The 13,245-nt window shown below is 38.4% G+C and overlaps 1 protein-coding gene across 1 annotated transcript in view; it reads left to right on the forward strand.

Annotated features, from left to right (window-relative positions):
• Positions 1–268: 268 nt before the first annotated feature.
• The window catches only part of Casd1 (CAS1 domain containing 1), a gene marked incomplete at its 5' end in the record, with an annotated part of 41,060 nt that continues 28,083 nt past the window's right edge, over positions 269–13,245 (forward strand). The window contains 4 exon segments of the mRNA XM_005388043.2: positions 269–365; positions 956–1,076; positions 10,710–10,754; positions 11,710–11,772. Of these exon segments, the coding sequence (XP_005388100.2) occupies positions 269–365; positions 956–1,076; positions 10,710–10,754; positions 11,710–11,772 (326 nt within the window).

Raw genomic sequence — 13,245 nt, forward strand, 5'->3', positions numbered from 1 at the left:
AAGGAACTGCCAGAAGAGGGGACAGAGTATTTAGGAGCTGGGAGTGTCTTCCAGGGTAAAGCGGAACGTGTAAGTGGCTCTCAACCTCTTCAATATTAATGTGTTAATATTTATCACACTGTCATGAATGGTTCCTGTCCATCTGGAAGGTGTAGGGAAGCATAGGAAACTGCACTCTGATCTCAGAAAGCTTAAATGGGACCGAGATAACTGACATAAAAAATTAGCTATATTTACAATACAACACTGTGATGTCTTAATATTATAGGCAATGATTCATGTGAATACCTGCTCACAAGTGGCAGATTTCTTGGAGAAAAAGTTTGGCAACCTCACAGTTGTATGATGCATAAATACAAAATCAGGTAAGAGGTCTTCATTTTGTTGCTTGTTTTGTTCCTGTAGTGGAGAGAAGGCGGTAAAGCAGGGTACAGTACTTTTCTTCTGTATGTTGTGTAGAGACCCCCTGATTAAGGGTTGGTCAGGGGCTGCTTCCGAGTGAAGATGCCCATGCTAAAGTTTTAGACAAAGAGCTTTGGCCCTGCTGCTTGACGTCAGGGGAGAGGTAACCAGGCCAAGGGTAAATGGAGTTATTCTGGGCTAACGGATCTAAACAGTTACTACAGTTAGGGGCTGGGGATTTAGCTCAGCGGCAAAGCGCCTGCCTGGCAAGCGCAAGGTCGTGAGTTCGGTTCCCGGTACCGGAGAAAAACCAAATAAAACCAGTTACTACAGTTAGCACACTCCTTAAATGCTTCATGAATGCGGCTGTTACTAGTCAGAATTAGTTGATAATAACTGCATGGAGTGGTAGATGAAACAGACCTGGCTAATCTACTTCTAAAGGGATGTGTAGCAGGTTTTTTTTTTTTTTTTTTTTTGCAAACTATATGCTTTAAAATGCTAATATGTTGATTTTTACTTATTTTAAAGAATGTTTCTGTGTTAATTTCAGTGAAGCAAAGAACTGCCTTGTAGATAAGCATATTGCATTTATTGGAGATTCCAGAATTCGTCAATTGTTTTATTCTTTTGTAAAAATAATTAATCCCCAGTTCAAAGAAGAAGGAAATAAGGTAAGTCTGGGTTTTTTTTCCCCCTTCTCTCAGGTGCTATTTTAGAGGTTAACCAACTGAATAGTAATGGGAAGAACATGCCTCTCTAAGCTAATAATAGGAACTATAAAAGTTTTACTTTGATTTTGGGAAAATTGAGAAGACCGGGATGATTTACGGTAATGGGAAAATAAGAGAAAGAAGTGGAGGATAAGGTACTGGCAAGCTGTTTATTAACTTAAATGTTTAGTTTTCCAGAATAATAAATTTTTTTTAACCATGGAAAGCTTCCGAAAATTCCTTAAAAAGAAGAAAAAGATAAAATATCCCTTTTCGTTTAATATCTTGCCATATTCTTTTCAGTCTCTTCTTATTTCAAATATATGTGTAATCGGGGCTGGGAATTTAGCTCAGCGGCAAAGCGCCTGCCTGGCAAGCGCAAGGTTGTGAGTTCGGTTCCCGGTACCGGAGAAAAACCAAATATATGTGTAATCCTTTAGCATGTATAATCTTATGCCTTGCTTTCCCTCACCTTAGCATAATTCTCCATATTATTATATAATCAACTCAAGCATCTTCTTAATGGCAATATACATTGAGTGGATATAATGTAATTTTATAGAACTTTAATTGTTTTTAGTTTTTTTCACTATAAAAGGATACTTCCACTTATATCTTTTTGTGAAAACTTTCTTGTTTTTTTTTTTTGTGGTGCTGGGGATCGAACCAAGGGCCTTGTGCATGCAAGGCAAGAACTCTACCATTGAGCCACATCCCCAGCCCCTAAATTAAATTGTGTTTTGTTTTTTTTCTTTTTGGTGCCAGGAATCAAACTCCGAACCTTGCACATACCAGGCAGGCACTGTGCTGCTTTCTTTTTTAAATTATTTCTTTAGGATGGAATTTGTACAATGCAAATGCTGGATTAATGAATGTAGACATTTAAAAACTATATTGCCAAACTGTTTCAGTTTATATTCTGATTAGCAGTATATTTTGGCACCTAACTTATTTGCACTCTTTCTGGCAGTGGGTGACCATACTATAGATTAAAACAGCAATACTGTAAATTTCTATTTTGATGGAAAGGTTCTCACTTAAAAATATTATCTGTCTTTGAACACTAACAAGGGTTATTATCTTTCTATATACTAATTAGTTCATTATTTTGGGTGAGTTATCTCATCCTTCTATTCCTACCCTTGTAAGCAATCTAGTTTCTTATTGCTGTGTCCAGATATCACATGACTAGAAGCGGGGAGTGGGAAGGGGTGAAAGGTAGAGTACAGGAACCTTCAGAGTTACAGGAGGAATAACAGCTCCTGAATTCATGACCCAAGTCTGCCTGTGCGCGTCAGCTTGGCCTGTGGTAAGGAGCAGTTCACAAGGTGAGCATGATAGTGGCTCGCTAATCCTTAGCAGCTGGTTTTTTATGGGGATAATGGAAAGCCATAAAGTTAGCCTTCCATTGTATTTGGTACCTGTAAATGTATTTTCCATGAGTAATTATACACATAAAATTATATGGGAGAGTTAGAGCAACTTAATGGCATAAAATTATCACAATTTAAAGTAAAAACTAGTAAACTTTTAAAAAGTAGAGAGAGTTCTGATTTCAAGGAACAGTCAGTGCGACTAGGCCTAGAATCATACAGGTTTCTGAAAATTAGAATAACGGATTTGACAATAGTTGAGGAAGCTATAAAGGCTTAGTCTCCAAAAGCAGATACTACTTCATGTACTTCTTTTGAACCCTAGTTATAATGCTTAATTTTCCAGTTTTTATCTTCTAGGGATGCCCAGTTATCCAAAATTATCAAACAAAATAGATACATTTTAATTTATATACATTTAAAAAAAAGAAGGAAAGATAGTGTGTCCCAGTTCTACAGAGATAGTTATCAAGAAAATGTTTTGCTCCAACTGCTAGTGGAGCATTCGCCAAGTTATATTTTATGTGTCCTCTTATCTCTGCAAACGTCAAGGGCAGATAATTTTCTATTTCTATCATCATTTTTTAAAAATGCATTTCTTGTGCCTAGGATGGTCTGGCATATTGTAAAAGCTTTTTTTTTCTTTTTTAAATCTTGTAAATCTTACTATGGGAATGTTTGAGTACAGTAGAATTGAGGATAACTCCTCGAGTTGGTTGCCTTTTTTATATTGTGGTCTTTTTTTTTTTTTTTTTAAAGGAGCCTTCATAAGTGGTTGTTGTCCAATTATGTTTTGGAGGATTAGTTCTGTGGGAAGCTCTAGTCAGATGTCCGGGCAGAGCTGGGCAGCGTATCTGCCTCCCAGGTGGTTTTAACTTAGGTGAGGCTATTGCAAAGTTTTGCAGTCAGGTGCTGCAATGCTGCTAGCCATAGGACAGGCTGGATACTCTGGAGACCCTTTCTGGTTCAAGCTAATTAGATCCTAGACTTCAAAAAATATTGTTGATACATTTCTGAACTTTTGAGAAAATGGGAGATACTCCTCAAAAAAAGAAACAAAGTGTGAGGCAGGATGGGGGAGGAGGCCAGTGCTGGTAGGCAGGTGGTAGAGGTTCGTGTCACCTGGAGGCAGGTGCTCGTAGCTCAGTTTTCTGTAGGTACGGACTAAGCTTTGCATCAGCAGAGTTCTCAGTAGCAATATCGGAAGCTAGAGGACAGTTCTGAGCGAGAGTAAGCGTGTGAGAGTAAGTGTGTTAGCTTTGTGTCCTGTGGCAGAGTCCAGAGGTTGCGGCCGTGATCTGCTGGCCTCCGTTGCTCCGTGCTTGTGGTGAGGAGCACCTCAGGGCAGAAGCGCGCGGTGGCGTAACTGGCCCCTCTCCTGGCTGGGAAGCAAATGGAGACAGGAGGAGAGCGGTGGCACTCGGTTGCTCTCAAGGGCATGTTCCTGTGACCTGAAGGCTTCTCCTCAGGTCTCACCTCTTAAACTTCCTCTCACTTCCCAGGAGTGCTTAACTGGGACCAGCCTTTAAGACAAGGGCCTTTGAGCGACATTCACACCCACACTGGAGCAGTAAGTTGCACCCTATAGTCGTGTACCTAGGATCTGTTATTTTTTTATTTTCTTTTTGAGGCAGGGTCTCACTATGCAGTTTAGGCTGGCTTTGAGCTCACTTTGTAGCTCAGGCTGGTCTTGAACTCACAACAATCCTCCTGCCTCAGCCTCCCGAGTGCTGGTCTCTGTTCTTGAAATATAGGGCATTTTCAGAAATCCAAAAGCCCTAAGGGCTTACTACCAAATAGATTTACAGCAAAAAGAGAAATACTCAGAAAAATAGTCTGAATTATGAGAAACAATGATAAATAGGTGTGTGTATAAATCTAAACAGCAGTGTAAAATAATAATATCTTTTTGCCCTTAGTGAAGAGACAGAACTAGAGAACTGGCCAATATGCTTGTAGCATATAGATTAGAAGAACATAAATGCAGTTTAATGTTCTAATGTCCCTTGTGGTCTCTAAAATACTGTCTCTCTTCAGAGTTTATTTATTTATTTATGTTTTGTTTTGTTTTGTTTTTCCGGTACCGGGAATTGAACTCACAACCTCGCACTTGCCAGGCAGGCACTGTGCCGCTGAGCTAAATCCCCAGCCCCTCTCTTCAGAGTTTAAATTAAGGGTGCACAGTCAAACTTCAAGGGTGAAAACTAAAACGTTAGAATTAGGATCTCCAAATTCCAAACCAGAGGAAGGAAAACATTAAGCAGAAACAACAGCAGCCAGGCGTGGTGTTACATGCTTGTAATCTCACCACTCAGGAGGGTGAGACAGGAGGGTCCCAGCCAGCTGAAGCCCAGCCTGAACTACATAGTGAATCCCTGTCTCAAAAAACGGAAACAAAATGAAACCAAAAACCAACAAAATACTAATCTAGTGCCAAGTATATATTTTACACACACATACTTCTACCCATATACAACATGTGCATATATCCCAATCATTTATATGTATATGTAAAAGGCTATATATATTATGCATAGGTGAATGCAAATCAAAAAGCAAAAAAGTAGAAACATATTTATAATAAAAATAAATGCTAAAGCTAAACACAGATTTTCAGATTGCTTTTAAAAAGACATACTTAGGCCGAGTGTGGTGCTACATGCCTGTAATTCTAGCACTCTGGAGGCTGAGGCAGGAGGATCACTGCAAGTTCGAGGCCAGGCTGGACTACATAGTGAGTTCAAGGCCAACCTGAACTACATAGCAGGATCATCTCACAAATAGACAGTATACCTAAAACAAAAGAACACAGAAAGGTTTTAATTAAGAATGAAAAAATACCAACTACTTCAGAAAGGTAAACCATTATCAATACAAGGCAAAACAGGTTTTAAGACAAAAGTATTTTCTGGGCTACAGAAAGCTGCTTTCTAGTTAAAAAGAGAAAGGTCAGATCACTAAGGTTATAGACTTTTGGACATCTAATAAAGTAGCTTTAAAAACAGCAAAAATAAGTGTAACTACAAGAAGTTGCCCCATTATCAAAGGAAAATTTTCTCACTGTTCTTTCAGTGAATGATAGAATAAGCAGGTAAAACTAGTAAACGTATAAACTCTTAACATGCCTGATTTTATAAACTTATAGCTTAATAATTTAGAGGCCACACTCTAAAGTTAATGAATGTGTTTTTTAAAGCACACCTGGAACTTTTTTTGATCATGTAAGCACATCTAAACAGTATCAGAGAACTGGTATCATTCTTTTGCTTTTAGGGAATTTATTATATATTGGAACCTGATCTGTCCATTATAAATGTTAGATATGTGTTCATTAAAATCAGGAAAAAGACAGTTGTGTTCATTATTGCTGGGCAGAGGGATAAAGGTATAACTGAAAAAAAGAAAACTGAGGTGGTGCAGGCCTGTAGTCCTAGCACTTGGGAGCCTGAGGCAGGGGAATTGTTTCGAGTTTGAAACCAGCCTGACCCTGTCCCAGAAAAACCAGATAGATATCTAGCTAGCTAGCTCAGTAGTCCAGGTGATGCAATTATCTATACAGAAAAGCCCAGAAAATCTATAGAAACTTTTCTAGAGGTAATAGATTTTCATAAGCTAGCAGATTCTAAGGTGAACATGCAAACATAGTTCTAATACTTCAGTAAAGCTGTTAAAAATTATATATTTCAATGTCAGTGGAGTTCTAAACTGTTTTTAAAATATATCATGTGACAGATGTGAAGATCAGTGGAACAGATTAGAAGAGGCAAACACAGCTACAAACACACTCAGCCACTGTATCTTTAGGGGGACAAACATATTCACTGGAAGAAAGAGAGCCTCTTTAATAAATGGTGCCAGAAAAACTGGCTCTCCACATGCCAAAGACTAAAACTAGACCCATGTCTATCACCATGCACTCAAGTCAAAGTGGATCAAAGATCTAAATATTAAAACACAAACACTAAATCTACTGGAAAAGAAAGTAGGTAAAAAATAGGAGTAGGCAGAGAGTTGAAGACATAGGGGTAGGCATGAACAAAACTTCACGGGAAATACTTCAAAGAATCAACATTGGGGATCTTATCTTACTGAAAAATTTTTGTACATCAAAAGAAATCACCAACAGAGTAAAAAGAAAACCGACAAATTGGGAAAAAGTTTTAGCCAACTGCCCCTCAGACAAAGGACTTCTATCTAGAACATACAGAGACTTTAAAAAAATCGGGCCCCCAAAATTCAAAGACCCAATCCAAAAATGGGCATCTGAGACAAATACACACTTCTCAGATGAAGAAATACTAATGGCAAATGAATATATGAAAATATGTTCAGCATCATTATTCACTTGAGAAATGCAAATTAAAACAACACTGAGATTCCATCTCACCCCAGAAAGAATGGCTATAATCAAGAAATCAACCCCTAACCAATGCTGGAGAGGCTATGGGGAAAAAGGAACCCTTCTCCACTGCTGGTGCATGTGTAGACTGGTGAATTCCTCACAAAACTCAGATTAGAAGTCCCACTTAACCCAGCTATTCCCCTTCTGGGTATTTTTCCAGAAGAATGAAAAACATCATACCACAGTGATATACGTGCACCCATGTTCATAGCAGCACAATTTGTCATAGCTAAATCTTGGAAACAACCCAAATGCCCATCAGCTGAGGAATGGATAAAAAAGATGTGATATTTTTGTACAATGGAGTATTACTCAGCTATAAAAAAGATAAACTCAAGGCTTTTATGGTAAATGGATGCAACTAGGGACCATACTCATAAGTGTAATAAATCAGACCCACATGTGTAAACATCATATTGTCTCCTTGGTGTAGGAACCAGAAAGACTAAGTAAAACTCAAAACGTACAATAGATGATAGGAAAGGGAAAAAAATTGCTCAAAGTAAGCAACAACTGGGATGAGGGAAAGAAGAAAAAGAAAGAACTAAGGCTATATATATAAGTAGAGAGAGAGAAAGAGAGAGAGAGAAGGATCACTGGGATAATTGTACTGCTGATGTGGTTTATTGAAAGGAACAGTTGACGCTTAATTTTTTTTTTTATATTTTGACCAATTTTGCATGCTTATATCTGGTCATCTGAGCAACTGATGTGAAGACAACAGTACGCAATATAACAGCCATTGGTGAATTCCTACCATCCTGTCTAGTGAAACTCTGTATTGTCTCTAATGTTTTTTTAAATTATTATTATCTTATTCTCTTTAATGGTTTGATTATCTTCCATCCTTACATCTGATAATCTGAGCAACTTCGCTGAACATAACAATATGTAATATGACAACCACTGTTAATTCCTATCATTTGGTTTGAAACCCCATATCATTTTTAATGTCCTTGCTTTGTTTTGTTTGTATTTGGCTATTGTTCTTTCTTTTACTATTCTCTCTAAAATAATATTTATATAATAATATATATATATCACATGAAGGTGAACATTTCGTATAGTCTGTGGAACTATTATTGGGGAAACTCCGACTCTTACACTAAGGGGCATATAGAAGAAGGTACTGTTCACAATCTAGATTGTGGTATATTATATCAACTGATCTAGACTACAAGAGTAATGAATATAGTATTTGATAATAAGTTGATCAAAGAATGTTTTAGATTAAATGAGATTAAAAAAACTTGACAACTAAGTGTAATACCTGATTTTAATTGGATTGTAAATTATAAGAACTATAGAGAATATTATTGAAAAACTGGGGAAATTTGAATACAGGCTGTATGTGTGGGGGGGTGGGTTTTTTTGGCCTTTTTGAGACAGGGTTGCAATATGCACTTCAGGCTGGCCTTGAACTCAGTTTGTAGCACAGGCTGGTCTTGAACTCACAGAGATCCTCCTGCTTCAGCCTCCTGAATATGGGGATTACAGGCATGCACCACCACATCCAGCATTGGCTGTATATTAAATGAGATAATATTATATAAAATCTAATTTCGTACTTGGGATTATAGTATTGTGGTTATTTAGGAGAATGTCTATATTCTTAGGAGATAGATATTTAACAGTCTAAGAGTAAAATGTTAGGATATCTGAGATACACTTTACATAGTTCAGGAAAAGAGAAAATGTATGTTTATATGTATAGAGAGAAAGCAAGAGAGAAAGAGAGAGACAAAGGTGGTGTAGAAATGTTTACATCAGTAAAGGGTTTCAGGTGTTCATTTGTCAACTTTACTGTAAACTTGAAATTTTTCAAAATTAATCGTTAAAAAGTCAACACAGTGATATACTGCTTAAGGGTACACATATACATGCTAAGATTTATATAAGGACAGAAACCAGCAAAGTATAAACCAAATTGAAGTTAGTGTTTTGGATGAAACCAGGGGTTCAGGAATGGAGGGGACCACACAGGTCATTCAGTGTGCTGTTAGTGCTCTGGCTTGTGTCATGGACTCGTAAGTGTTTACTTACCTTTTTACTGTGCTTTGTGAATTCTGTGCATGTGGATTTTTCTATGTATCAGATGTTACATTAAAATAATGAAGTGAAAGTGAGTTCGATTAAGCTATGCAAAGGAGTAACAATATAAAGTTCACGGTACTGTGTATTATTTCTCAGAGGACAAATTTTTAAAAGATAGGCCAGGTGTCGTGGTGCACACCTGTAATCCCAGCACTCAGGAGGCTGAGGCAGGATCATTGTGAGTTCGAGGCCAGCCTGGGCTACAGAGTGAGCTGAAGGCCAGCCTGAACTGCACAGCGAGACCATGTCTCAAAAAGACAATCAATCAATCAATCAGTCAATAAAGATAGGGGGTGGGAAAGGAGGGACACCTTTGTCACGTCATTTGATTCAGAGTTTCCCACCCTTACTTGATCAAGGAGACTTCAGGTGACAGAACTTACACTTCCTTAAATTAATTTTCCCAAGATTCTCTCTGGGAAGAGATGCTTTAGGAGAACCAACAAAAATCTAGAAAGTTAGCTTATTGATAAAAGTAGACTGGATTTCATTGAGATTTACATGTGAATATTGCCTGTCCAGTTAAATTAATGAAAACAATTTAACCATAGTTTTAGAAACACACTTAGCTATTTTTTTTTTTTTTTTTTTTTTTTTTTTGAGACAAGGTTTCACTCTGCAGTTCAGGCTGACCTTGAACTCACTTAGTAACCCAGGCTGGTCTCAAACTCACAGTGATCCCCTTGCCTCAGCCTTCGAGAGCTGGGATTATAGTCGTGCCCCACCACACCCCACCACAATTAGCTTGCTATTTTCTTTTGGTGCCAGGAATCGAACTCAGGACCTTGCACTTGCCAGGCAGGTGCTTGTGCCACTGAGCTGTATTGTCGGCCCCCACAATGAACTTCTGATTGATTACTGATACTTGTACCTCACCCAGGGTTTCTAACTCTGAAAGAATTTTTGTTCTTTACATGGAACACTTACAGTCACCAAATTTTAACTTTTTCTACAAAAGGCTACCTACTGACTTCAGAGTGAAAGCTACTATAATCCAGAGTCATAATCTCCATTCCTGTTCTGTCAGGGCCAATACTAGTATGCTCATAAGATGGACAAAGTATTTCTACCACAACAGACCACTCTGCAATCTGAACAAAACAGTTAATTTCTCCCTTCAGAATTAAGTGCTTCATGTTCTAGATAGGTTGGCAGGAGGCTTTGCTTTAGAATCGCTCACGGGTTCCCACTCAGAACTTTTACCACCGTCTGGTATGCTTTGGGACCTCATCTTTCTCAGTCTGTGTATCAGGTGAGCTAGCAACTAGAGAACTGCCCTGGGAAATTCAACCTGAAAGTCACCCACATCACATCTAGCCGTTTTGTGTTGCCTAGGACCATCCCTGTAGCCCTGCTGATGTGGAAGGAGCTCAGGGAATAGAGGAAGCAGTCTGTCTCTGCCATAGTTGGTAATTCTAGGACCGCACTGAAAGCATTCCAAGCTTGGCAGAAAGATAATTTGTATAGGCATGCTCATCTGCCTTCTTGTGTGTCGTTCAGGTTTTATCTTTGAACCATATCTTAGACATTGAAAATCACATATAAACAAGTAATTTCTTTTCATTTTTTTCTTTTAGTTTTTTTTTTTTTTTCCAGATTGAATATATAGGTCATTGAGATATGGTGCATAAAAATCAACAAAAGGGGGACTTAGTTATAAAAATTTCATCTGTTCTGTTTCTCTGTTATAATTAGTCTCTATTATAATTATTATTGTTATCGTAGCATGAGAACATTCCTTTTGAAGACAAGATTGCATCAGTTAAAGTGGTAAGTTCATGTCCTAGTAAAATAAATGTGATAATGTTGAAGTTATATTCATTTGCAAATTTATTTGTAGTTGAGCTAGTGCTGTGTACATACTAAACAGACTTCCGTATGTTCTTAAGAGTATATACAGCTAATAAGAGTGGAATAAATGTTTATGTAAGTTGTCTTAGGTAATAAAATAGGAAATTTGGTTTCCCAAATTTTTAGCCATGAAAAAATAACCTTGTATGGCAATTTGAGGGCAATATGTATTCAGGATTAATGTCGATAAGGTCATATTTGCCGATTTTCTAAATTCTCAGTCACAGTGCGTGTTCGGTGGGGATCAAGACAAAAATGTATTTGACCTGGTGGATCTGGTCATTCTCGTTCCCTGCATAGACGCACAAGGGGGTAAAAACGGCCAAAACGAAAAATGGAGCAGTAGGAGTGCACAGAGCGAAGAATTGGAGGTGGTTTTCCTCCTTAGAGAAGTACTGCTTTCGCCAGGCTTGAAGGATAGGTAGAACTGGCCAATCTCAGCAGAAGAGGGAAAACTCGGTGGGCAGAAGGAATGCCGTAGGCAAAGCGCTGGATGCCAGGGCGTGCGCAGAACTCAAGTCTGCCGCGGGAAGTGAAAGAACCAAAATGAATTTAGAGCGCAGTGGGAAAGTAGCAGGGGAAGAGACCCATTCTCTTCTCTTAGCAGTTTTAAAGATTTGGAGGATTTTATTCTGAGTCCTTGTATTTTTAAACAGAGATGTGGCAGAATCAATTATAAATTTGTAAAAGATTGCTATGGCCAAAATGTGGAGGGTATAAAAGGGCAAAAATCGATGCAAGCAGTACTGTTTTGGAGCTGTCTTAGATTGTGGTATTTCTCTTTTAAGTGAGTAGTCTGTAGGAGAATGTTCATATTTATTTTGAGCTGTGGAAATAACACTTTTGACTTTTTAAAAAATGATCTCTCTTTTAGGATTTTCTGTGGCATCCAGAAGTTAATGGTTCTATGAAACAGTGTATCAAAGTGTGGACGGAGGTGTGTATTTGAAAATATTGACCTCTTTTGGAGAAACCAAATTTTAAAAGCTCCTGAGCAGTCATTGTCTTGCTTTCCTGCACTCACCTGTCTCGCCTTTTTATACAAACGCCCGCCTGCTTCTAGACTGATCTTAGCACCTGCTAGAAAGAGCAAGTATAATCCAGTGTCTGCCCCGTTATCACCGTCCCAACCCAGGGGCAGATTATGCTTATCCGAGACTTCCAGATCTCAATTTTTCTGTTACTGTTACAGCTCAGCCAGTTCAAACCCAAGTAATCTGTCCAGGACAATGTACATTCTCTTGAGCTTTTTTTTTTTCACTTTGTCCTTCATATTTATGCTTAGATATTTAGGGAAACTTCCTTTGATTTTGTCTTTAGGCCTTTCTTCCCTTTTATTGTTATATTTATGAGCTAGAAGATAGAAGAGTGGTATGTTTTAGCTTATAATGCTTGGAGATAAATCTGATATAAGGGCAGACATGCTGTTAACCTCAGAAAATCATTGTTTTCCTAAGTTCCGTGTTACAGTCTCTACTGCAGTCTCCGCAAAGCTCCTGTCATTCTTAACTAAGCTGGTGTTTTTCCTAGAGGTGTTTGCATTTGGAGTAGAGAAAATGATCTTGTTGACCTTATTTGGCCACTTCTTTGCAAAAGTTTCATTGTTTGTTTTAGTTTTGGTCCCTTTTCACAGTAAATGTGTAGGTCTAACCTGTATCATACAATAAATAGGTTTTTGTAGGATCAAAAACCTATGAGAACTTAGTCACTATTATAATTTTGTATCACTAAGAAACTGTTCAAGTTTCCAAAAAAAACAAGCATGTAGGCAACAGGTGAGACGGGGTGGAGGGTGGTAACCTCCTCAAGGAATCCTCCGAAGCTTTAATGTGGTTGGCAGCAGTGAACAAGGTGCTTTTATTTGTGTCTGCTTTTGGTTATATTTTTCATGCCCTTAATTCTGGGAAGAGTGGATAAGAGATGAGATAAGTAGATAGTAGATGCGGACACATAACCCAAGCCATATTTTGGGGGATTAATTTCTACCCACCTCTCTGCAGTTTTTCTATTCTACACACTCTAGAGAGTGTATTTCCTAAAAGTAAGGATTGAGATGATATTAGGAGTTATTTGAATGGAAGAGAATGTAGGGACATGCTCTTGATGATGGAATTATCAAGGAGATTCTGAGAGGTGGAAGTAGAAGGGATACAGAGAAAAGGGAAGAAAAGAGAGGAAAGACCTTACTATACAGGGAGGAGAGAATCTTAAGTTGGATGGTCAGTTGGAGTTGCTTAGTGTAGCGTAAAGGTGGAGTCGTGACGTCATTAGGGCTCTGAGAAATGGTGAAGCCCAAATCCAACATGCGATGAAATGAGGTGTGAGTGAGGTCGGCTCGCCTAGGCCGGAAGGCTCTCTGTTGGCGAGGGTGTGGGGAGCAGGGACTCTGCAAGGAAGACAGCGTTGAAGG

This window comes from Chinchilla lanigera, unplaced genomic scaffold (genome assembly GCF_000276665.1).
Source record: "Chinchilla lanigera isolate Chin_1 unplaced genomic scaffold, ChiLan1.0 scaffold00031, whole genome shotgun sequence".
Classification (NCBI taxonomy): Eukaryota; Metazoa; Chordata; class Mammalia; order Rodentia; family Chinchillidae; genus Chinchilla; species Chinchilla lanigera.